The following is a 23,883-nucleotide window of genomic DNA, read 5'->3' on the forward strand; positions in this document are numbered from 1 at the left end:
CATATAGAGAAAAAGCACTGATTGTTGTTGTTGTTTAGTCGTTCAGTCGTGTCCGCCTCTTTGTGACCCCATGGACCAGAGCACGCCAGGCACTCCTGTCTTCCACTGCCACCCGCAGTTTGGTCAGACTCATGTTTGTAGCTTCGAGAACACTGTCTAACCATCTCATCCTCTGTCGTCCCCTTCTCCTTGTGCCCTCCATCTTTCCCAACATCAGGGTCTTTTCCAGTGAGTCTTCTCTTCTCATGAGGTGGCCAAAGTATTGGAGCCTCAGCTTCAGGATCTGTCCTTCCAGTGAGCACTCAGGGCTGATTTCCTTAAGAATGGATACGTTTGATCTTCTTGCAGTCCATAGGACTCTCAAGAGTCTCCTCCAGCACCAGAATTCAAAAGCGTCAATTCTTCGGCAATCAGCCTTCTTTACGGTCCAGCTCTCACTTCCATACATCACTACTGGGAAAACCATAGCTTTTACTATACGGACCTGTGTTGGCAAGGTGATGTGATGATTATTAATTGTTGTTATTATTAATTAAATTTGCATAAGGCCAGAGGTCCCAGCGCGGTTCACAGCATCCCAGTATGGATTTGAAGAGACTGAAAAACCTCGCCGCCCCCGAGTCCCAGGGGAAAGGAGCGGATCTGGACTCCTGCGCAGCTGTCCTGCTCCTGGAGGCGCTGCTCCTTTTTTGGGGGGGGGGGTCCGGGATCCTCGCCCGCCAGCTGCTCCCCGGCGCCCTCTGCCCATGCCCAGAGGCGGGCTGCCCGCGCAGGCGCAGAGAGGCCTCGGCCGCACCTGGGAGGCGCCGGGGGCGGGGCTGGCAGGTGGGGGCGGAGACTGCGGCGGGAGGGGGCCCGCCCCGTGGGCGTGGCCTGGCCGGGCGGCGGCGGCGGAGGAAGGAAAATGGCGGCGCGGCGGCGGCAGCGGAGGCGGCGACACTCAGGTGCCCGGCGGGGGGGGGGGGGGCGAGAGGGGGGTGGGGGGATCGGGCCCCACTGCGGGCAGGATCGGGGCCCCCGGGAGGAGGGGAGGGGAGGGGGGCTCCCTCTGGCGCCCCCTTTCCACCCCCTCCTTCCAAGGGGTCTGGTGCGCCTCTCTGTCCGTGGGGTGGGGGGGGGGCTGAGCCTCGGAGCCCCCCTCCCCATCTCCCCCCTCCTGCCACGAGGCCCCACCCTGGGGAGCAGAGTCCCCTCCCCTCCCCCGCGTGTCCAGGGTCGCGCCTCGCGGGGGGGGCTGTCTATTTGTGGAGCGGAGCCCCCTCCCTCCCCCCCCCCAGATGCGTAATCGGAGGGAGAGGGGTGCCTTCCCTTTATCCCCCCCCCCTCCGAGGAGGGTCCTGGGGCAAAGCTTCTTTGGGGGGGGCTGCTCCGTCCCTCAGGTGGGGGGGATCCCCGGCCTGCAGGCGGACCCCCGGGTGGGGGGGGTCCTTAGGGCCAAGGGTCGCCCTCCCCCCGCCTCCCTGGAAGGAAAGAGCAGGCTGGCCTGGCAGCCCCCCCCCCGTGGGCCTCCCCCTCTTGCAATAGGGGGGCATCTTCGTGCTGGCCTACCTGGTGGGGGGGGTGCTTCGTGGGACCCCCAGGGCGGAAGGGGGCTTTGGGTGCGGGCCCATCCCTGGAAGAGGACTGGGGGGGGGAGCGCCAGTAAAGGGGATTCCACCCTGACCCCCCCACCTGCTTTCCCCCCATAGCTGCTGTGTGGATGGGACCCGAACCCTAGGAGCCTACACTGCAAGGTGAGCGTCAGAGGGCTTTCCGGTGGGGGGGGGTCTTTGTGGGTGGGGGGGGTCGGCGCCGAGGCCTCTTGGATTGTGGGGGGGAGCGGCCCTGCTTGGCGGCCCCCCTGAAAAGAAAGAAGGGGGTCAGGACCAGGAGGCCGCCCCCCAGAAGCCAGCTAAGGTGAGTTTTGTGGGGAGTGGCGAGCGGGGGTGGGATGGGGTGGTGCAAACTGGATTGAGGGCAGCTCATGACAGCGGGGCATAGTGGTTAGAGTGTCACGCTACCACGATCTGGGGGGGGGGACCGGGCTCCACCCCCCCCACTTCCAAGCTCATTGGATGTGACCTTGGGAGCCAGGCACTGGTTGTTGTTGTTGTGGCGATGAAATGAGGACTAGCCTCTTGTTGAGCAAGGTTCAAATCCCCACTCGGTGACTTGGGGGGTGCTGTTGCTTTTCCTGACAAAGGACTTGTGAAGTTTCTTGGTGGGTGGGGGGCTGCAGACTTTTCTGTTTTGTGTGCCCCCCGGGTGAGGGGCCCCTGTTTTCTTGTGGGTGCCCCGTGTGGGGGGGGGGAGCCTGGCTGCTCTGGGTTGCCCTAAGAAGCTGATCAGTAGCCGATCAGCCGACCTTTCTCAAAAAAAGTTTTTTTTAAAAGATTAATCTGCGGAACTCCCTGCAACAGGAGACGGAGATGGCCTTGAAAGAGGATTGAGTAGGTTCGTGGAGGAGGAGGAGAGGGCTGGATGTGGCTCCTAGGTGGAGATAAAGACCAGTTGCATTCTGGGAGGGGCTCTGGGGCATAGATCCAGCGCCTTGGTTTTGGGGTGCTGGGGGGAGTCCCCCCTTTTCCCTGCCTCCTGCCAGCTGCGTTGTGGGGAGGGAAAGGGGCCAATCCTGCTCTGCCTCTGCTCCTTCTCCTCCATCATTTTTCCCGAGGTTCCCTGGCGAGGGAGCTGAGCTGCCGGGGTCACCTTGGGACAGAGCCGCCTGCACAACGTGCCCAGACAGAGGGGGGTTCGTTGGCAGGGGTGGGGGCGGCCTCCAAGGGGGCGCCTGCCTGAATGGGCGTTTGCGCACACCTGTGCCAGCCCTGCCCTCTGAATTCCCAGCCGTTGCCTTCTGAATATCCGCGGGCGGAAAGGGTACCTGGCCATGTGCAGAGTGTTTTTCTTCCCCCAGCACGGCAGCTGCCTGCCTGAAACCCTGGACGGCTGCTGCCAGTCTGTGTGGGCAGTATGGAGCTAGATGGAGCTGGCTCAGCTGAAGGCGCTTTCCTGCCCTGGCCCGCCCTGTCAGGCTGTTGTGTCACCCCCTCGGTCTGCTGATGCTCCGGCAGCCCTGCCAACTGTGCTGAGATTCCTGCCTTGCGGGGGGTTGGTCTGGATGACCCTTGGGGTCCCTTCCATCGCTCCAGCCCTCTGATTCCAGAGCTGTTCTCAAGGACACCCCGGCCCCCTAAGAGCCTCTTCCAGGCTAAATTTAGCCGCGAGGGTGTGGCGAGCCGGCCCTCGTCACCCTGGCCTGGCAGGGAGAAGGAGAGGCAGCCTCTTGGAAGGCGTCCTGGCCTGGCACCGCCCGTTGGCAGCTCCCTCCCTGGGCATGGGGCCCGGCAGCGGGCACCGGGGCAGCCGCCCGCTGGGCAGGTTTAAGCAGGGCTTTGATCCCGAGGCCTCTTGGCTGCCCCTCCAAGTCACCCCACGTGGGAGGCCCGCTTTGCCCTGGCAGGCACCCTCCGCCTTGCCCGCCTGGCATGGGCGCCTTCCTGCAGAGGCGCTGGGCACCGGAGCCCCTTCCCCACTGATCCCGCTGGCACTCAGGAGCCTTTTCCTCCTCCGTGAATTTGTCCAGCCTTCTCTGAAAGGGCTGCCTGGGTTATGCGGCTCTGGCTTTCTCCTGTGGCAGGGAGTTCCCCAGCACAACTCTGCGCTTTCTTTTCTCTGCCCTGAATCCTTCCAGCCCTGAGATTCATTTGTTTATTTCGCGAGGTTTATACACTGCTTGATTGATAAACAAAACCAAACCTCAAGGCCACCCGGCCGGATGGGCAGGGTATAAAAACAGTATTGATTATGATTGAGCGGTTTGGAAAAAGATAAGAAAAGCCAGGAAGAATTGCGACCGGCCTTCAAAGCAGAGAAAACTACCGAAACGGATTAGAATTCCTTCCGCTTCCTAAGCATCTCCACCAGGTTGTGTAAACAGGGATGTTTTCAGGAGGGAAACTGGTGCAGTTTCATAGGAGGCCTCTGAGTTTGAGCGCCAGGAGAGAGGTAGAGGGGCTCTGGCCACCAATGGGTTAATATGTGGGGCAGGGTAGAGTGTGTGTGGGGGGGAGCTCCTTGCAGAGACCCCCTGGCCCTGTTCCCCTCTGGGCCCCGGCCGGCCTGCCCCCAAAGGACTGGGCTCTCCCCCAAAGTGCTGTGCCCACACCAGGCTGGCAAACGCGGGGGGCAGGCGACCCCCCCCCCAAATTCCTTGCCTTCTGGGCCAGCTGCCTCCCCCCCCCCAATGCCTTTTGGGGTGGGATTGATTGATTGCCGACGTTCGAAACCTTGATCGCACCCGGAAATTCAAAACCCCACCATTTGGCAAGCATGGAATAAAGTCAATATTGCAAAAAAGGGGGGGTCCTGGGCCCCCCCTCTTCCCTTCCCAGCATGCTCCTCATGCTGCAAAGGGTTATTTCTGGCTGGCCTGACTCACAGCGCCGGGGAGGGGGGCAGGGGGAGTCGGTTGGCGCCTCCGAGATCCAAATACAGCATGTGTGTTATTTGGGGGGTAGATTCCTGCTGTTTCTCACCGCCCAGCTTAGCTCTGCCTCTGTGGCAGGTTATGTGGGTTGGGTGGGGGGCTCTCAGGAATGCCACCCTCTTCCCCCCCCCCTTGATGTGAATTCCTTCTGACCCCAAGGAAGGGTCCAGTGTGGGCTAGATTTAGTGTGTGCCCCCCCCCCCACCGGCATGGGTGGCAGCCTTTAGCCTGCCTGCTGGGCCAGAGGGCAGGGGAGGAGGTCTGAGAAGGGTATTTTGGGGGCAGCTGATGGAAGACTTGTAGCTGGTCCCTGAAGATGCCCCCATAAGTGATTGACACCCCCCAATTCTCAAGAAGCTGGCTATTTTAAAATGAGGCTGCATTTTAACCTGTGTTTTAAATTGGGGTTTTTTATTTCTCCCTCCCCCCCCCCATTATGTTTTACTGGGATTTTATTTCATTTCTGTTTGCCGCCCTGAGCCTGGCTCTGGCCGGGGAGGGTGGGGTGTATAAATAAAACTTATTGTTATTATTTATTATTAGTTCTGGGGTGCCCCCCCCCCAGTTTCCTTAGCCAGACTCCTGGGGCCTCATTCTGCAGGGGGGCCAGGCCAGAGCGGGCATGAATGCCCGCGAGGAGGGAGTGCCTCTGCACGCGCGCAGAGTGCCCTCTGCCCTCCCCTGAGCCACTGTCTGGGCCAGAGGGCATGGCGCTCTCCCCCTCTCTCTCTTCTCAAGACTCCAGCCTCCCCCCCCCCCCAGCCTCCTTGGCCCCCAGCCCAGGCCAGCGCCCTGTGGAATGTGCCGCAATTCCTGTGGGCTGGGCAGGCTCAGCCTGTGTCAGAGTTCGCCCTCGCCTCTTATTCCAAGGGGTGTGTGTGTGTGTGTCTTTGGAGGAGGTGGGGGGGAGGGCTGCTTCACTGGGACCCAGGAGTCCTGGCTTGCAATGCTCATGTTTCCCTCACCCCACTTCGTCAGACATGCCAGCTCTCCCAAGCGAAATGAGGATTAAGGTGCCCCCTGCCTGGAGTCGTTCATAGCAGGGCATGTCCCCCTAAAGGTCATCCAGCCCCACCCACTGCAATGCAAGGGGGCTGGTGGTCGTGCTTGGCCTCCTGGCTTGGCTTGGGGGGCTTCGAAAGAGGACCACACCTATTCAAGGAGGAGGAGGAGGAGAAGAGATTGGGTTTGATATCCCACTTTACGGGGCCGCCTCTCCTGGTCTGCCCCGCAGAGGACCTTAAGGTCCATGAATAATCATAGTTTAGAGGTCCCTAAGGAATTCAGATTATCCTCCTCCAGGGCCAGGGCCTTCTCAGTGGCGGCTCCAACCTGGTGGAATACTCTGTTCCATGAGCTATTCCCCTGGCTTTCAATTTGAACTTAGCCTGATGTTTTATTCCCCTTCCTCCCCTTCTTATGAAGATTCCCCGCTCTGGGTTCCCACAGCTAATTCTCCCCTGGTCTCCTCCCTGGCCCAAATAGGACTAACTTAGCCAACTAGCCCTGGTGATCATCTCATGTTTATTGGATGGATTTCCCCCCTAAATTGATTTTTGAATTCTAAATTCATTGCTATTCACGTTTTATACTGTATTTTATGCTGTTTTTTGTTGCATCAATTAAGTGTTTTAAATTTGTTGTTAGCTGCCCTGAGCCCGGGAAGGGGAGGGTATAAATAAAACAACAACAACAACAACAACAACTATTATTATTATTATTATTATTATTATTATTATTATTAATTGCTACCTGAAAGAGTCTCAAAGCGGCTAACATTCTCCTTTCCCTTCCTCCCCCACAACAAACACTCTGTGAGGTGAGTGGGGCTGAGAGACTTCAGAGAAGTGTGACTGGCCCAAGGTCACCCAGCAGCTGCATGTGGAGGAGCGGGGAAGCGAACCCGGTTCACCAGATTACGAGCCCCCTGCTTCTGTGCCTAAGGGGGGTCTTCTTGCCTGACACTCAGAGCAGGAGGCCTCCTTCCTTCCTTCCTTCCTTCCTTCCTTCCTTTCCTTCCTCTTTCCTTCCTTGCTTTCTTCTTTCCTTCCTTCCTTCCTTCCTTCCTTCCTTCATCTTTTATCTCCTTCCTTCCTTCCTTCCTTCCTTCCTTCCTTCCTTCCTTCATCTTTTATCTCCTTCCTTCCTTCCTTCCTTCCTTCCTTCCTTCCTTTCCTTCCTCTTTCCTTCCTTGCTTTCTTCTTTCCTTCCTTCCTTCCTTCCTTCATCTTTTATCTCCTTCCTTCCTTCCTTCCTTCCTTCCTTCCTTCCTTCCTTCCTTCATCTTTTATCTCCTTCCTTCTTCCCTTCCCTTCCTTTGTTCCTTCTTTCCTCTCCTTCCTTCTTTCCTCTCCTCTCCTTCCTTCCTTCCTTCCTCCCTCCCTTTGACAGCCACAGCTGCTGCCCCACAATGTCCAATACTCCTTCCTGGGAGATGTTTCAGCAGAGGTGGGGTGGCCACCTGCCCGGTTCAGAGCTCAGAGCAGCTGGGGGGGCTGTGGAGGGGGGGGATGGGGGAGCGGAAACCCCGAAGAGCAGTGCTATGGGGTGGGTGTCTCCCCCTCCCCCTCGCCTTCCTGATCTGGACCCTCCCAGCCCCAGAGCTCTTGCTGCTGCAAAAGGGAAAGCAACCTGCCCTGCAGAGCCCCTGGGACTGCTGATCCTGAGGGATCTGGTGCCTGGAGTAGATCTTAGCAACCTCTCCCCACCCCCCTTGCAAAACACACTTGGCTTCTGGCAGAGTTATGGGCGGGGGGGGGGGGGGAGAGATTCGGGTCTCCCGAGGCCTCCCTTTGCGCCTCTCGAAACCCGGCTTGTTCCAAATAAATATCCCCAAAGAGGAGATGGCAGAGTTTGAAAAGGTTCAGAAAGGGAGCCAGGAATGGATTGACTGTGAAGGGAGGCAAAAGCATTGGGGACTTTTTAGTTTGGAGAAAAGGCCAGGAAGCAGAGACACGGTGGAAGCGAATAAGGTGATTTCTGGGAGATTGGGGGCAGGTAAAAGGAAGGACTCCCACCCTCGGCAGACAGGTGGGCCACCGTCGCTCCCCACCTGCTGCCTCTGCTCCTGGGCAGCCTGCCTGGGATTTCGCTGCCGTCTCGGCTCCTGCTATTCCTGGAGGAACGGCAGGAACACGATCCTCTGGGGCCTGGCTCCCGGCTGGCGGACGGGGCGGGAGGAAGTCCTTCCTTCCCTCTGCCCCACACCCTCCAACCTTCAGCATTCTTGGATCTCCACAAGTTCTGGAATTAGGAGAGAGGGAGGAAAACAGAGCCAGCCCGGCTAGTTGCCTTCGGTGGCCCTCTCCTCCTCCTCCCTCAGTTGGTTGGACACTCTTTTAAAGCTATCTAGGCTGGGGGCTTCCTGTGGCAGGGAGTTCCACAGTCCCACTTCCTCTGGTCTGTCCTGAACCTCCCCAAGTTCAGCTGGAGGTCTGCAAGTTTTCCTTGCTGTGAATAATTCTACAAGTGCCTACCCTTTTCCCCTCTTCATTTTGTTTATTTGTTAACATTCTTATATTACATCGGTAAACGTTGTCATATTACATTACAGGACTTACCGTAATATAATTTCCAACTTGTATACAGAAATTATATACAAATTTTATATACCTAGAAAGAAAACGAAACAAAAAAAGAAAGAACAAAGAGAAAAAACAAAAACAATTCCCCCCCCCAAAAAAATCATACACATGCCAACACACTAAACTTCCTGTCTATCCCGTTCTATATTCCTTTTCTACAAATGAATGTACTCTTATTATTGTATATTTCTGTACATTTTATCTAATACATTCTTATATCAATATTTCTCTTATTTCTCTACTCGGTCTCACTCCAACGTCAATCAAATGCGACAAGTGTCCGTCCCATTGCCTCTCCCTTTCTCCAAGCTAAAGATTCCCAAACGCCCCACTTTTCCTCGCAGGAGTTACTTCGATCACCTCAATTGCTATTTTTCGAACTTTTTCTGCTCTGCAATCTCTTTTCTGAACTGAGTCATTGAACGCAGGGCTCCCACCCAGCGCAGCCACCCCATAGATCCCTGGCTGTGGAGCGTCCGGACGAGGCTGCCTCCTCCTGGGGTTGCCCTGCCCTAACAAGGGGCAGAGTCCACGCTGGGGTGTGGGGGGGGGGCAGCGGCTGAGCTCCTTTTCCGCCTTTGCTCCCTGCCTCCCTCTCTCTCTTTGGGCAACCGGTGAGTAGCGTCTCTGAGGAAGGGGCAGCTCTGTGGTGCTCCTCAACACTGGGGCTGGGGGGGGGCTCCTCTTTCGCCGTGTGTCAGCTGTGGTGGTGGGCAGGTGTGTGCCGTGGGGCTCTGAGCTTTGGGTGGCAGGCACGGAGGGCTGAGGTTCACCTGCCGAGTGGGGATTATGACCTACCTGGGAATGCAGCCAGCCAGGAGATGGAGGACGGGGCGGACAGGTAGCTGCTCTGCCTGGTTCCCCTTCACCTTGGGCCTTAAAGGGGGCACGCCTGCCCCCACGGCAGGATCCAGCTTTGGGCTGGTTAAGATGGAGGGGGCAGGAAGTCTGCCCTTGACCCAGAGAGCACGACTTTGGGGCCCCCAGAGAAGCAGTGCAGCAGCAGCTGGGGCTGTTCACACCCCCCCCTAGTCCAATCTCAATTCTGGGTGTGGATTTTGGCCCGTCTCCAGCTCTGGCCGGTAGCTGCAGTTGGGTTGGGACTCTGAGATTAAGGCTCACCTCTTTGTCGGAAGTGTTGGGATTTGATCCGTGTTGATGCTACAGGTCGCCTTTTTGGGGACTGATCCACCTGAGGCGGCATAGCTGGAAATGCAAAATCTGTTCTGCGTGGAATTGCAAACCACGCTCTAGAAAACACCAAAGCTTCTGAAAATAGCAGCAGCGAGCAGAAACTGAGTTTTAAACAGCGGTTAACTCTGAAAGGAGCCAAAGTATTAAGGAACAGCTGTTTGGCCCCGGAGCCCATGTGGGAAGGCATGCCTGGAGAGAGAGGGGCAAGGATGTGGGGCTGCCCCTGAAAAGGCCCTGCCTCTGGCCCCCGTGTGGAGGGGCTCAGAGGCTGATCTTAAGGGCCTCGAGTAACTTGCTCACAAAGCCTTCTGAAAGCCAGGGACTGCCCAAGGAGACTTTTGGTGGAATGTATTGTTAAAGATGCAGAGACGCGGGTGGCGCTGTGGGTTAAAGCCTCAGCGCCTAGGGCTTGCCGATCAAAAGGTCGGCGGTTCGAATCCCCGCAGCGGGGTGCACTCCTGCTGTTCGGTCCCAGCGCCTGCCAACCTAGCAGTTCGAAAGCACTCTCGGGTGCAAGTAGATAAATAGGGACCGCTTACTAGCGGGAAGGTAAACGGCGTTTCCGTGGCCGGCTCTGGCTCGCCAGAGCAGCGATGTCACGCTGGCCACGTGACCCGGAAGTGTCTTCGGACAGCACTGGCCCCCGGCCTCTTTGAGTGAGATGGGTGCACAACCCTAGAGTCTGTCAAGACTGGCCCGTACGGGCAGGGGTACCTTTACCTTTACCTTTTTTATTGTTAAAGATAAAATAACCAAGCATATAGAAGAACAAGCCTTGCTGAAGCGGAGTCAGCATGGCTACGGTAAGGACAAGTCATGTCTTTTTGGAACAAAATAGTAATAAAAAATCCTTCCAGTAGCACCTTAGAGACCAACTAAGTTTGTTCTTGGTAGGAGCTGGTATCTGAAGAAGTGTGCATGCACACAAAAGCTCATACCAAGAACAAACTTAGTTGGCCTCTAAGGTGCTACTGGAAGGAATTTTTTTTATTATTTTGTTTCGACTATGGCAGACTCAACACGGCTACCTACCTGTAACTAAAACTTTTTGGAGTTCTGTGAGAGTGTCAAGAAATAAATGAATGCTTTTGTTGAGATTCCTGCTTTGCAGGGGGTGGACTAGATGACCCTAGGGGGGCCACATTTGTCGAGGATGCCAAATTGTTCAGGGCCATTAAAACCAAAAGAGCTTGCAAGGAGTTCCAGAAGGGCCTCTCTCCAAATGCAGCGAGTGGGTCGTAAAAAGGCGAAGGCTGTTCTGTTTGGGCAGATTCCATGCTAGGGATGATTCGAAAAGGAGCTGAACAAAAATCTGCCAACTTTGAGGTGCTGCTGTGGTGCAAGGTCGGGACTTCTTTCTTTTTTCTCCTCCTCCTTTCTCTCTCCTCCTCCTCCTCTCCTCTCCCCTTTCCTTTTGCGTTGGCTCCGGGGTTTGCCTGGCCCCAGAGCGCTGCTGGGCAGTCGACCGGGTGGCCGGGCGCTCTCACACCCGGCTCAATTTGGGTCGTGTGTGCCAGTGGCTCCCCCAGTTGACGCACCGGGCGTCCCCGGTTCCCCTTTGGTAGTGGTGGCGGCAGCGGCAGTCTCAGCAGCCCAGAGCCAGCCTGGTAGCTTCAGGAGCTGCTCGCTGCCGTGGCGCCCGCCATGTTGCCTCACCGGAAGTCCCCATATGATGTGTCTTGTGCTGTTGAACCAATCACGCAACATTCATTCCCTACTAATAAATCTACAACACTTAAAATATAAATCCGGGGACATTAAATGAAATCCGGGGATGGATTTTGTCCAGGAACAAATTTGTAAATCTGGGGGCTGTCCCCAGGAAATGGGGATGTCTGGTAACCATAGAATACTCTGCTCAGTTCTGGTCACAGAAGGATGTTGTAGGATTGGAAAAGGTTCAGAAAAGAGCCCCCCCCCCCCCAGTGATCAGGGGGGTGCAGTGGTTGCCCAAGGGCTTATAGCTCAGTGAAAGGCTGGGGAAGAGGTGCTAGAAGCTTATAAAATGATGCCTGGGCTGGAGAAAGGGGCTAGAGAGAAAAAATCCCCTTTCCAATGCTAGGACTTCTGGGCATCCAGTGAAGCCAGATGTTGGAGGATTCGGGGCAGAGAAAGGAAGACCCTTCTTCATGCAGAGTTGAACTTTGGAATTTGCTGCCAAGGAGTGTGGTGGAGTCTCCTTCTTTGGAGGTCTTTAAGCAGAGGCTTGACAACCATATGTCAGGAGTGCTCTGATGGTGTTTCCTGCTTGGCAGGGGGTTGGACTCGATGGCCCTTGTGGTCTCTTCCAACTCTATGATTCTATGATTCTATGAACTGTGGAACTCCCTGCCACAGGAGGCCACGAGGGCCACCCACTTGGAGGGCTTTAAAGGAGGAGCAGGCCAGTTCATGGAGGAGGAAAGGGCTATCCGTGACAAATAACAGGGCTGGGCCATCTATTGATACAGCATTCAAATCCTGTTTGAAATCCATATTGTGGTAACGATTTCATAATTTTGGAGCTGGCAATATATCGCGAATCATGATGTATGTTTGTGTGCTGTGCAAAAATCACCATTCAGGGAAAGCTGTGAAGCCGGCTGGTGCCTCTTTGTAGCTCCATCCCTATTTCAGACATCGCGATGAGATAACCGGTATATCGCGATGTTTAGCTGGTGATCAATCACAATATTGGAAACAAGATCTTGCCCCCCCCCCGGCTCTTCTCTGCCTCCACAATGGGCACCTGCAATCCTTCCGAGCCCCAGTTGCTGGGACGGGCACAGGAGGGGGCTGTTGCTTTGCCCATGTCCTTTTGGGGGCACCCCACGGTCACATCTGGCTGGGCCCTGTGAGAGCAGGGGGGTGGGCTTGGGGCCCCCTCTTGGCCTGATCCAGCCGGCTCTTCTGAGACCCTGCTGCCAGACCCGCCAGGCAGGAGCCCTCGCGGCAGCCGGGATCTGTGCCCAGCCTGTTGCAACCCAGAGACCTCCGCCACTCCCTCTCTTGCAGAAGGCGGCAGCCTCTCTTGCTTGGCTGGACTTCAGACTTTCCCTGGCCTTGAGGCGGAAGGAATTTCCCCCGGTTTATTTCATCTGGCCAGGAAGGACGTCTTTGGGATACGTGGAAACGCCTTTCCCGGGCCTCTAACTTGCGCCAAGGAGCCCCACCCTTGCCAGGGGCGGGAGGGAGGGAGGGAGGGCTTGTGGGTGAGAGCAGGGCCTGATCCCACTGCTGCTGCCAAGGGCGGCAGCTGCTACGGCTGCTTCTCCTCCGTTGCCAAGAGGAACCCCCCGGGGGGGGGGGACCCAGTCTCCTCCTTGGCCTGCGGTTCTCCTACTTGTTTGTAAGGTGAGAACTTGGCTCGGCAGCCGTGGGTTGCCTGGCATTCTGCCTAACCGCCCCCCCCCCCACTCAGCCTCCCCTTGGCGGGGGAAGGAGATGCCAGGCAGAGGGGCTGCACTCGGATCCTGCTCCTCTTTTTCGTGGCATTTGGGGAAGCTTCCCTAGAAAGAGACCCAGCACAATAAGGAGAAATAAAATTAAAAGCAGCGCCTCGTTCCTCTTCCGGGACTGAAATAAACCACCAGAAGCAGAAGTGGCTTAAAAAAAAAAAGTGGGGGAAATTAAGTGTCTCTTGCAATAAATCCTTGCTCTCTAGGACAGAGGAGCTCAGAGAGAAGGCCAAGGGGAGGGCTGCTCCCCCAAAGACCCTTCCCCCTTGGGCTCAGCGGCTGGATCCCCTGTGGTTGCTGGCAGCCAAAGCCCTGGCAGGTCTACATGAGAGTAAGTGGCTCTTGGGAGTCCCTGGTTGCAGGCTGATGCAGGGCTTTGCATAGTGCACATAGCCATCAACTTTCCCCTTTTCTTGCGAGGAATCCTATTCGGAATAAGGAATTTCCCTTTAAAAAAGGGGAAGCATTGACAGCTATGAGAATGCAGCTGTTTTCCCTGGAAGACGTGAATGTTTCGCAATGGCTGTTGGCCGAGGGGCCTTCAGAGCAGAGCTAGCAAAATTCAGCATAAATCTGCAGCTTGGTCCCGAACCCGTTCCCAAGAGGACCAGCGGGAAAAGAGGCCGGACACGAGAACTCCCGGGAAGCCAAATGTTGGAAGATTCAGAGGGAATAAAAGAAAGTCCTTTTTCATGCAGCGCAGGGATAAACTGGGGGACTCCCTGCTGCAGGAAGCCGGGATGGCCAAGAACTCGAATGGCCTTCAAAGAGGGTGAGATAAATTCATGGAGGGAGCTCCGTGGCTCCTACGTGGCTCAATGCCTCCAGACCTTCAGGCCCCACCGACCCAGACCTTCCGCTTGTCCCCTGAGGCCATGGGCCCCCTCCCAGAGAGGTCCGGAGGGCGGCAGCAAGAGAACAGCCTTTTCTGCGGTGGCCCCCTGGTTTGGGGGCACTCTCCCCGGAGAAGCTTGCCTGGCGCCATCCTGAAACGCCTTTGGGCGCCAGGAAGAAGCATCCCTCTCTCCCCAGGCCTTTGGCCATTCAATAATCGATGGCCTGCGACAGTGAGGCAGAGAGGACTTTTTTACGATAATCATTTTACTATTGGGCAGTCTGTTGGTATGATTTTTGTTACGTTTTTATCACTGATGATTTGTAATGTGTTTCTAATGTTGTTAGATCTTATGTTCGCTCTTTGGGTAAAGGGAGGGGCATAAATAAAAACAAATACTAGCCACAAAGGCTATTAATAAGGACAACAATAACAATAATAATAGTTTTATTGTTTATACCTTGAGAGTCCCTGCTTTTGTGGTTGGAGGAAACAGTGAGTTTCATGGGTGCAGAGTGGGGATTTTAACCCTGGTCTATCGCAGGTTACCATAGTCTGCCTCTCTAACCACTGTGCCACACAGTCTCATTTGAGGCACCTGGTGTTTAGGATCTCTGAATGGTGGCAGCCAGGAGGGATCTGTCCTGAACGTCTGAGAAACTGCTTCTGAAAACTCATCTTCTGTTTGATGAGTGGGGGGAAAGAGATGCTGACATATCTGTGGGGCATCTCTGGGGCAGGCGCCTCAGACCTCTGCTGGTGGGGAGAGAAGGAAGGAGTGAGGTTTTAGTTGCAGATCGTATCTTGCTTAACACTCCTCCAAAGAGCAGTTGCTCTTTGCCTTTATTTTGCTTCTGCAGAACCTTTCGGGGCAAGGAGGGAGCCGTCGCTGGGCTGAGCAGGAGGTCAGGGAATTGTAGGAATCACAGCGGAAGAATCCCAGGCAGGCAGCCTTGCAGCTCAGCTGGCTTGAAACAGCGGCAATGTCTGCCTGGCTGGCTCTCCCCAGCAGAGCTTCCTTCTTGGGCGCAGTCTACCAGTGGCAAAGGCTGGATTATGGGGTGTTTCAGAACTAGCTGGAGGCGGCCCTTGCCCATCATGTCTGGGGGGTGGCGGCAGAGGGGGGGGGAATGCTGTTTCTTTTCTTTGAAAAGTTGCTCAACATATATTTTTCAGATAAGCACACACACACACACACATATATATAAAGAACAAAGAAGGAAGAAGGAAGAAAAGAAAAAAAATAAGAAGAAAAATTGGAAAAACTTCTTCCAAATTTCTTCTACAAATATCTCAATAATAAAACTTCATTGATTGACTTCCATCGCTTACACTGCACTTCCTATCTGCTTATCTGAAAAATATGTTTGTATGTATTTTGTAATAATTATGTTAAATAAAATTTTAAAAAAATTAAAAAGGGTGGGGGAAGTTGCTCAGCATTGGAGTGGGTGGACTGGATGACCCTCGGGGTCCCTTCCAGCTATATGCTTCTATTATTCCTTGGAGGTTTTTAAGCAGAGTTTGGATGGCCGTCTGTCGGGAGTTCCTTAGCGGGGCTTCCTGCATTGCCGGGGGTTGGGCTGGATGACCCACGGGGTCCCTTCTGACCCTACAATTTTGCAATTCCTTTGAAAGAGTTTGGAATACAATATTATATATATATGGATCAGTAGGAGAGATTGTGGAAGGTAGATATTAATTTCGCAGCATACTTAGGGAGATGTTATATATATGGCATTGTACCCCCTTGAAACTAGCGAAAATGTGTAAAGGAGGCACACCGATTTGTTGGAGATGTAAAATAGATGTGGGGTCATGTGGTGGACTTGTGCAATCATTAGGGAATTCTGGGATAATATATATAATGTATTTAAGAAATTTTTCAGACTTTCAAAAAACCCCCAGAGATCTTTCTTTTAGGCATTTTACCATTAGAAATTGAAAAAGACATAAGACCACTGTTCATGTGTGCCACCACAGCAGCAAGAATTCTGGTGGCGAGGAAGTGGAAAAATGAAACAATACCAACAATCACAGATTGGCAGATGCTCATGTTAGAATATTTACAACCAGCAAAACTGGAGGGAAGAGTCAGAGGAGTATTGAACCAGAAAATATTTGGAGAATGGACAACATTTAAGGATTATATAAGATCATATTGTACCAACCACACCATATTAGCAGAACTTGAGTGACGCTTGTAAACACAACAAAGACCGTTTGTGGAGTAGACGGGAACAGTATGAAAGAATATAAAACTGTGCGGGGGGAAACGACAGTATAAGCAGTGAGAATGATTGGGAGACTCGTTTTGTCAGAATTAAGCACTTATTTAAGTGCTTAATTAAGTATTAATTAGGAAGGTTAAGTGTTTTCTTTACGTACGTAAATTTGCTGTTTCTTCTGTTTTTTCTTAATTGTTTGTTCTTTAATTTTCTTTTTGTAGTATGAGATTGTAAATTCTTTGTATAAGTGTGTAATTTAAATTAAGAAAGATTATTAAAAATAATAATAATGAAAGAGTTTTGACATCCCAGTTTGATGTCACGGCTCCCGCTCACTCTTTCCTCCCCGCGTTCTGTTTCCGCAGGCCGGGGCTTCCTCCGAAGCAGCATGGCGCCCCCCCTGGCCACAAGGACCTGCCACCCCCCCTCCTTGCCCGCCCCATGCCCAGCAGCTGCCCTCGGAGGAGCCAGTCCAGCGCGCGGCCGCCTGTGACCCCTGACTGCCCGCCACAGCCTCTCCCCCTGTGACCCCCCACCCCACGCTGCGCTGCCCTTCCCGATGGAGAGGATGAGCTGGCTGAGCAAGCTGAACCCCCGGGCGGGGGCTGGGGGGCACCGGGGAACCCGTGGCGCCAGCCTGCAAAGCCCCATGGCGGCCGACCCCGAAACCTGCCTCATGGTCTTCAAGAATCACTGGGTCCAGGTGAGTGGCTGGTGGGGGGGGGGGAGGGACAGGAGGGGGTGGGGGGAGAGGGGATGTTCCCCCCAAGAGAGGCTTCGGGGTGGGGGTGGGGCGTGCATGGACAGCTGTGGAACTCACTGCCACTGGAGACTGATGGCCGCTTTAAGAGGATCAGAGGAATTCATGGAGGAGGAGGAGAGGGCTATCGAGGGCTAGTAGCCACAGGGGATCTGCTCTGCCCTCCAAAACAGGGGCAGCAACGTTCTGCATCCTGGGTGTTGGGAACCACATGAAGAGAAATGTTTTTGTGTGTGAGTGTGTGTGTTTTCTCTCTCAATATAATATCAAAAATTATACAAATATTATTCAAAACTTATACAAATCACCGTATTTTTCGCTTCATAAGACGCACCTTTTTTCTTCCTAAAAAGTAAGGGGAAATGTCTGTGCGTCTTATGGAGCGAATGTGTGGTCCCTGGAGCCGAATTGCCCAGGGGCAAAAAGCAGATCATGCTTTTTTTTTTGAAAGAGGGAAGTGGGTGTTGAAACAAAGCCTGATCGTTTGCCGATCGGGGAGAGAGATAAGGGAGGCTAGAGATAAAGGAGGCTGCCTGGGAGGGGGGAAGAAGAAGAGTAAGAAGAGTTTGGATCTGATATCCTGCTTTATCACTCCCCTTCAGGAGTCTCAAAGCGGCTAACATTCTCCTTTCCCTTCCTCCCCCACAACAAACACTCTGTGAGGTGAGTGGGGCTGAGAGACTTCAGAGAAGTGTGACTGGCCCAAGGTCACCCAGCAGCTGCATGTGGAGGAGCGGAGACGCGAACCCGGTTCCCCAGATTACGAGTCTACCGCTCTTAACCACTACACCACACTGGGAGGGGGGAGGTAAAAGCCCATGGATCCTCAGGATTTTTGCATTGGGTCACCCCAAATTCACCATCAGATCACTGTTTCGTTCAGAATATTTTTCTTCTTGTTTTCCTCCTCTAAAAACTAGGTGCGTCTTATGGAGCAAAAAAATATGGTATACATTTGTTTACAAGCTTCTGCAGAGCTTTCCCAGCTTTTCCTGTTGTTGACACACTTTTTAGACACACATCATTTTGCGATACAGTAATTCAGTTTTACAGGTAAACCGGAGGTTAAACTAACCTCTTTCCAGCTTCGGAAGGAGGGCAGAGTGTGTGTGACGCTCCTGCACATTGCAGCCGACACATGAATGTCTCAAGACACACAGTTTGGAAAGCTCTGCCCTATGATGTGCAGTGGTACCTTGCTTTTTGAACATTGACGAACATTTTGGTTATCAAATGCCATAAACCCAGAGGTAAATGCTTCGCTTTTCGAACATGCCGTGTGGCTTCCACTGAGTACAAGTTCCTGGGGCCTGTTGGCTATTGAGTTTTAGGTTTTCGGACGTTTCAGAAATCGAAGGGTCTTCTGGAATGGATTATGTTAGAGAACCAAGGTACCACTGTATTTTAGAAAAGGCTCCCCAATGTCTCCCTGTTTGTGCCCCTGTGTATGGACAGGAGGGGGAGAGTTTGGTGGTGCAAATACCCAGAGTGTGGGGGTCAGGTGGGATTGCTATGGGAAATTATGAGAAATGAAGCAAGCCATTTTGTCCACGATGAAAGCATTGCATTGACTGGGTTTGATTCATTGACGATAATTTCTGATCGAATCCCACAAGCCTCTCCACCTCTGCCCATTTTCTCTACTGTTCCATTTTCTATGCCTGACAGGCACGTATAAGCATTCTAAACACAGGCCAGTTGCTTCATCAGGCATCTTGGGTCATAAAGGTAGAAGGTCGCTTTGATGTGGTTTAATCTTTAGACAGATCTCAAGGGCCACGAAGAGAGTTCACAAGGAGAGGGTAAATCCTGCCACCCTGCCTCTCCTGCTTACGACCTCCGGGGTTTTGCTGAAAGCATTCCTCCTTTTATTCCTCTTTTATTGACTCTGAACTACAGATGCCTGCTCAAGTAGGAAATAGTTTCTTTGTGGTTGAAAGAATTTCTTCTGATCTGACTTTGTCCCACGTGGGGCTTTGAAATGCTCAGAGGGAGTCTGATTGGTTCTTACAAATACTGTGTAAAAAGTTCTTTTGTGAATAAAACGACCTGGGCCAGGGGGGGGGGAGGATTATTATTGGCACTCCTCCCAGAGTCTCGCTGGTCAAGCTTCGTGTGTATTCTAGTAATCAGAGTCCAATCCTTCCTTGCTACAGGAGAGTTTGGGGCATCCGTGAGAGCAGAGGCAGTCTACCTTGGTTTCCGTCTGACTCTCCCCCCCCCCCTTCGCAGGTGCTGCGCATCCTGGAGAAGAGCCCGGCCTCACGGGGGGCGCAGGGGGGCGCTGCGGACGACCTGAGCGCCGTGCGCAACCACACGCTGCAGATGCTGACGCTGCTGGCGGAGGAGCGCCCCCGGGCGGAGGGCTCCCCGGGCCCCATCCTGGAGCTGGCGCTGGCCGAGAACGTCCTGGGCCGCCTGCTGGCCTGGCACCTGCGGCGGGGGGAGCTCCCCGAGGAGCGCAAGGCCGAGCTGCTCAAGCTCTACGAGATGCTCCTGGGCCAGGCGCACCAGCCCCTCCTGCGCCACCGGCCCGTCCTGGGGCCCCTCCTGCGCCTGCTGGGCCTGTGCGCCGGCCCGGCCTCGCCCGCCCTGGAGGGCAGCCTGGTCCTCCTGCTGCACCAGCTCTGCGTCTCGGCGGCCCGGGAGCCCCCCCTGCTGGAGCTCTTCTTCCACAGCCCCCCCGCGGCGGGCGAGCCCGGCCCCGCCAACCTGCTGGTCTTCTCCCTGCTGGTGCCCTTCATCCACCGCGAGGGGCTGGTGGGGCAGCAGGCCAGAGACGCCCTCCTCCTCCTCATGGCCCTGTCCGCCGGCAGCCACACCGTCGCCCGATACATCACCGACAACTCCTTCTTCTGCCCGGTAAGGAAGGGGGCAGCGGGGGGGGGAGAGGTGGGGGGCAGAAGCCCCCGCAAGCCCTTGCCCCGAATCAGCTGCGGCTCCTGCATTGCGGGGGTTGGACTAGATGACCTCTGGGTTCCCCTTCCAACTCTGTGATTCTGTGAATGCCTGGGCCATCAGGAGCGTGGAAGGCGCTCTGGGCACCGCAGAGGACGGGTGCCCTGGCCTGAGAGGCTATTCCAGGGTGCCCCCATGAGGACTAGGCACATGGAGCAAGCAGCAAAAAATTGTAAAACGTTGCAGTCGGAATCCTACATTCCAAGGCTTCTGTTCCAACCCCCCCAGATTTGGTCCTGCCCCTGATACAATCCTATGTAGATTGAAGAAATAATAATAGTAATAGTGATGATGATGATGATAAATTTATTACTTATACCCTGCCCATCTGGCTGGGCCTCCCCAGCCACTCTGGGCGGCTTCCAACAGAATATTAAAACACAATAAAAGATCAAACAGTAAAAGCTTCCCTAAACAGGGCTGCCTTCACATGTCTTCTAAAACTCAGTTTATTTCCCTGACATCTATGGGAGGGTGGCCTCTGCCTGGTTCCCTGTAACTTCTCTTCTCGCAGTGAGGGAACCGCCAGAAGGCCCTCGGAGCTGGACCTCAGTGTCCGGGCTGAAAGATGGGGGTGGAGACGCTCCATGGACAGCTGTGAGTCCAAAATGACTCCCAGGCTGTGCCCTTGATCCTTCAGGGGCACAGTTACCCTATTCAGGACCAGGGAGTCCCCCACACCTGTCCTCACCCCCTGTCCCCCCAAAACAGCACTTCTGTCTTGTTGGGATTCAACCTCAATCTGCAGAGTCCTCAACCCCCAGGCCACTTTAAAGGATCCTAGGATCGTAGAGCTGAAAGGGGAACCCCAGCTGTCATCTAGTCCAACCCCTTGCAAGGCAGAAATCTCAGCTGGATCATCCGTGTCAGACAACCATCCAACCTCTTCTTAAAAACCTCCGGGGAAGGAGAGTCCCACCCCCCATTCTTAATGATAACAACAATAATATCTATTTATTTATACATACATACATACTTTGCCCATCTGGCCAGGCCTCCCCAGCCACTCTGGGCAGCTCCCAATAGAATATTAAAAGCACAATACAGCATTAAACATTAAAAATTTCCCTCAACAGTGCTGCCTCCATGGGTGTCCCATGCTCTTTGCATAGCCCCTCATCCTGGGGGGCGGGGGTGTCGCCAGGCTTCCTGTGGAGTCTTCTCCTTCTCCCAAGAAGCCAGAGTTTATTTTCTGGTTTGGAAAGCCCAGGCTCTTTGAGAAGGGCCTGGCAGTTTTGCGCCTGATAAATCTTGAACGCCCCTTTTTTCTCGAACGCCCTCTCTCCCCTCGCCCCCCCCCCCCCCCGCAGGTCCTGGCTACTGGCCTGAGCGCCCTGTACTCCTCGCTGCCCCGCAAGCTGGAGGTCCGGGGGGACGACTGGCACTTCCTGCGGCGGGAGGACTGGGTGGGCGTTCCCTCGCTGGTCCTCTTCATGAACTCGCTGGAGTTCTGCAATGCTGTCATACAGGTGAGTCCGCCTTCGGGGGGGGGAAGGGGCAGGGGCTGGCTGGCCTCCTCACACCCCCAACCACAGCTCTGGCAGCAGCTGGGCCCTTTCTGGGACAGAAAGCCACATGCAGAGGGATTTAGTTGCAATATCCTGCATGGCAGGGGGTTGGACTGGATGACCCCTGGGGGTCCCTGCCCACTTTGCAGTGCTACGATTCGTTGACTAGTGGGCAGACCCAGGCTGGCGGGTTGCATGGAGTTGCACTGCTGGTTTCGCCGGGTGCAGAGACCAGGAAAATCCAAGGCTGGGTGGTTTTGGGGGTCTCTTGGCAGCCCTCGAGGAGGCTGCACAGAGTTAAACGGTGGAACTCCCTGCTGCAGGACGCAGGGCCAGCCGCCCTCCTGGATGGCTTTAAAAGAGAATTGCTAGGAAAATGCAGCCTGTGCTGCTGAAAGAAGTCGTGCGACTCCTGCAGCACGTTGGCAATTAATATGCACAGAACAATAATTGTACATACCTGATCAACCTTCTGAGAAAAATACAAAACATTAAACAAAACCACAAAGACTTGCGAACTACCCAGCCTGAAATGAACTTATAATGTCTGGTTTCAATAGATTTTTCAAATGCTTAAGTCAGTCTTTTGGATAAGTTCATGAAGATACCAACAAAAGGTAAGTTCGGTGATATTCACAATACTGAGAGATGCTAGTGGAGTTGTGGATAGATGTTAATGAAGTTGTAGACAATGACGTTGCAGACGACAGGGTGCCAGCGTTTTGCACCTGTTTCACCCTGGCAGTCCAAGTAATCAAGAGTCCGCTGTTCGCCCCCCATGGGGCCCTTTAACTGGGGCTTGTAGGTAGCACACTCCCAAAGTGGTTCTCTGGGCTTCTTCGGTGTTCTAATCTCGAAGTCTTGATACGTATATTGATATTCAGTCCTAAGCTTAAGAGACTGATTTGCTGAATCTATTGAAACCAGACATTATAAGTTCAATTTAGGCTGGGTAGTTCGCAAGTCTTTGTGGCTTTGTTTAATGTTTTGTATTTTTCTTAAAAGAGAATTGGGCAGATCCCTGAAGGAGGAGAGGGCTGCCCACGGCTACTTCTTGCCAGTCAGAGGTGGCAATTTAGCAACGACGACCCTGCCAGGTAGGATAGGCTGGGAGAAGGCAGGCCCAGGGTCGCCTCCAGCCAAAGCTTGGTTTGAACCCTGGTCTGTGAGGTCCGGGTCCGACACTTGCACCCAGAGCTTTCTAACCTTTTCGTGTTGGTGACACACTTTATTTTTGCATTCCAGCTGCTGGAAGCCAGCAGAAGGGAGGGGAGCTCTCGCACTCGGGTCCCACTTGCGAGTTTCCCTGTGGGGCGTCCCATAGCCCCTGTGAGAGCAGGACGCTGGCTTGGCTGGGCCCCTGGCCTGATCCTGGGGGCGCTTCTCACCTTCTTCTCTTCCCGCCCCCCCCCCCAGGTGGCTCACCCGCTGGTCCAGAAGCAGCTGGTGGATTATATCCACAACGGGTTCTTGGTGCCGGTCCTGGGCCCTGCCTTGCACAAGGTCAGTGCACGCCTGGGCTGGGGTGGGGGGTTGTGTGGTCTGGCCAGGGAGGAGCCCCCTACCTTCCACTGCCTCCCTCCCCCCCTGGCTTCCTGGAGCTGCCTTTGGGGCAGGTGAATAGCAAGCCTTCTCCCGCCAGATCAGTCCTGCTGCTGAAGCACACCTGGCTCGGAATTGGCTTTGCTTCTCACCGCTCAGAACTGGCTTTGCTTCTCACCGCCAAGCCAATGGGGAGCGAGGGCAAAGAGGGGCCGAGATAATGTCTGGGACTGAAGTGGGGGGAGGCATGAGCCCCACCAGGACCGGTCCGGCTTCTGCCCCTCTGCCATTCCTGGGGGTTGGGCTAGATGCCCCGCAGGGTACCACCTGGCTGGGCAATTCTGAGGTGTGACAGCCCCTCTGATCCCCCTTCCCTGCCCCCCCCCAGACCTCCATTGAAGAGATGATTGCCAGCACGGCCTACCTGGACCTGTTCTTGCGCAGCATCAGCGAGGCTGCCCTCCTGAAGACCTTCCTGCGCTTCCTCCTCCTCCATCGCCACGACAACAGCACCATCCTCGACACGCTGGTCTCCCGCATCGCCAGCAACTCCCGGGTGTGTCTTCGGGGGGGGGGGGGCGCACATGGGGAAGACCCCGAGGGGACGGGGGCAGGAGTCAGCCGTGTGCCAGAAGCACCCTGGAAGTCCAGGGTCCCACCTTGCAGGGCTGGTGTGGCCGCTCTTTGCTCCTTGGGCTTTGAGGTCCTGCCCTGTCCCACACAAAGGGGTCCTGGGATCGGGGCGGGCGGGCGTGGGCTCATCCCTATCCCGGTGGGGGGGCAGGAAGACATCCTCCCTCCCCCAAAAGGAGAATCTGATCCTTCTCGTTGCCCAGGGGGTGGCTTGGTGGGTGTTGCTGATGCAGGATGGAGTGGGGGGAGCCTTCTGCCCCACGGCCCCCTTCATGCCTCTCTTTCTCCCCCCCCCCCCAGCTCTGCATGGTCTCGCTCAGCCTCTTCCGGACTCTGCTCAACCTGCACTGTGAAGACGTCGTGCTGCAGCTGGTGCTCAGGTAGACACCCCCCCCCGACCCCTTGGCTCTCTGGCTCATGTGATCGTCGGAAGGGAACCCGAGGGTCATCTACTCCAGCCCCCTGCGAGGCAGGAACATGCCGCCGTCGGGGATCGAACCCGCAACCTTGGCGTCCTCCCACTCTCTCCAACAGAGCCGTGGGCTCCCTCTGCTGGGTGAAGCTGGGAAGGGCACCCTGTTCCTGCTCCCAGAGACTTCGCTGGTGCGGGGGCTCCCCCTGGTGGCACCATTGGCCCTCTTCACCCATCAGCCTCCTCTGCCGGGTAACCTAAGGTTACCAGATTTTCTTCAAAGAATCCGGGGACACTTTTTTTTTTTTTTTGAAAAGAGAAAAA

At 54.8% G+C, this 23,883-nt stretch overlaps 1 protein-coding gene across 2 annotated transcripts in view; it reads left to right on the top strand.

The window, feature by feature from the left end:
• The first annotated feature begins 849 nt into the window (after nt 1-849).
• Nucleotides 850-23,883, top strand: part of FHIP1B (FHF complex subunit HOOK interacting protein 1B) — a 31,496-nt gene continuing 8,462 nt past the window's right edge. The window contains exons 1-8 of one of the 2 annotated variants that reach the window (XM_083436238.1): nt 850-944; nt 1,689-1,733; nt 16,112-16,449; nt 18,739-19,368; nt 20,775-20,933; nt 22,389-22,475; nt 22,903-23,070; nt 23,448-23,527. In XM_083436238.1, the coding sequence (XP_083292364.1) occupies nt 16,306-16,449; nt 18,739-19,368; nt 20,775-20,933; nt 22,389-22,475; nt 22,903-23,070; nt 23,448-23,527 (1,268 nt within the window). In that variant the 5' untranslated portion in view covers nt 850-944; nt 1,689-1,733; nt 16,112-16,305. Of the gene's footprint in view, nt 945-1,688; nt 1,897-16,111; nt 16,450-18,738; nt 19,369-20,774; nt 20,934-22,388; nt 22,476-22,902; nt 23,071-23,447; nt 23,528-23,883 lie in introns of both variants that reach the window. The other variant, XM_083436239.1, reaches the window with a different exon arrangement.

This window comes from Podarcis tiliguerta (genome assembly GCF_965153285.1).
Source record: "Podarcis tiliguerta genome assembly, chromosome: 4".
In the NCBI taxonomy this organism is placed as follows: domain Eukaryota; kingdom Metazoa; phylum Chordata; class Lepidosauria; order Squamata; family Lacertidae; genus Podarcis; species Podarcis tiliguerta.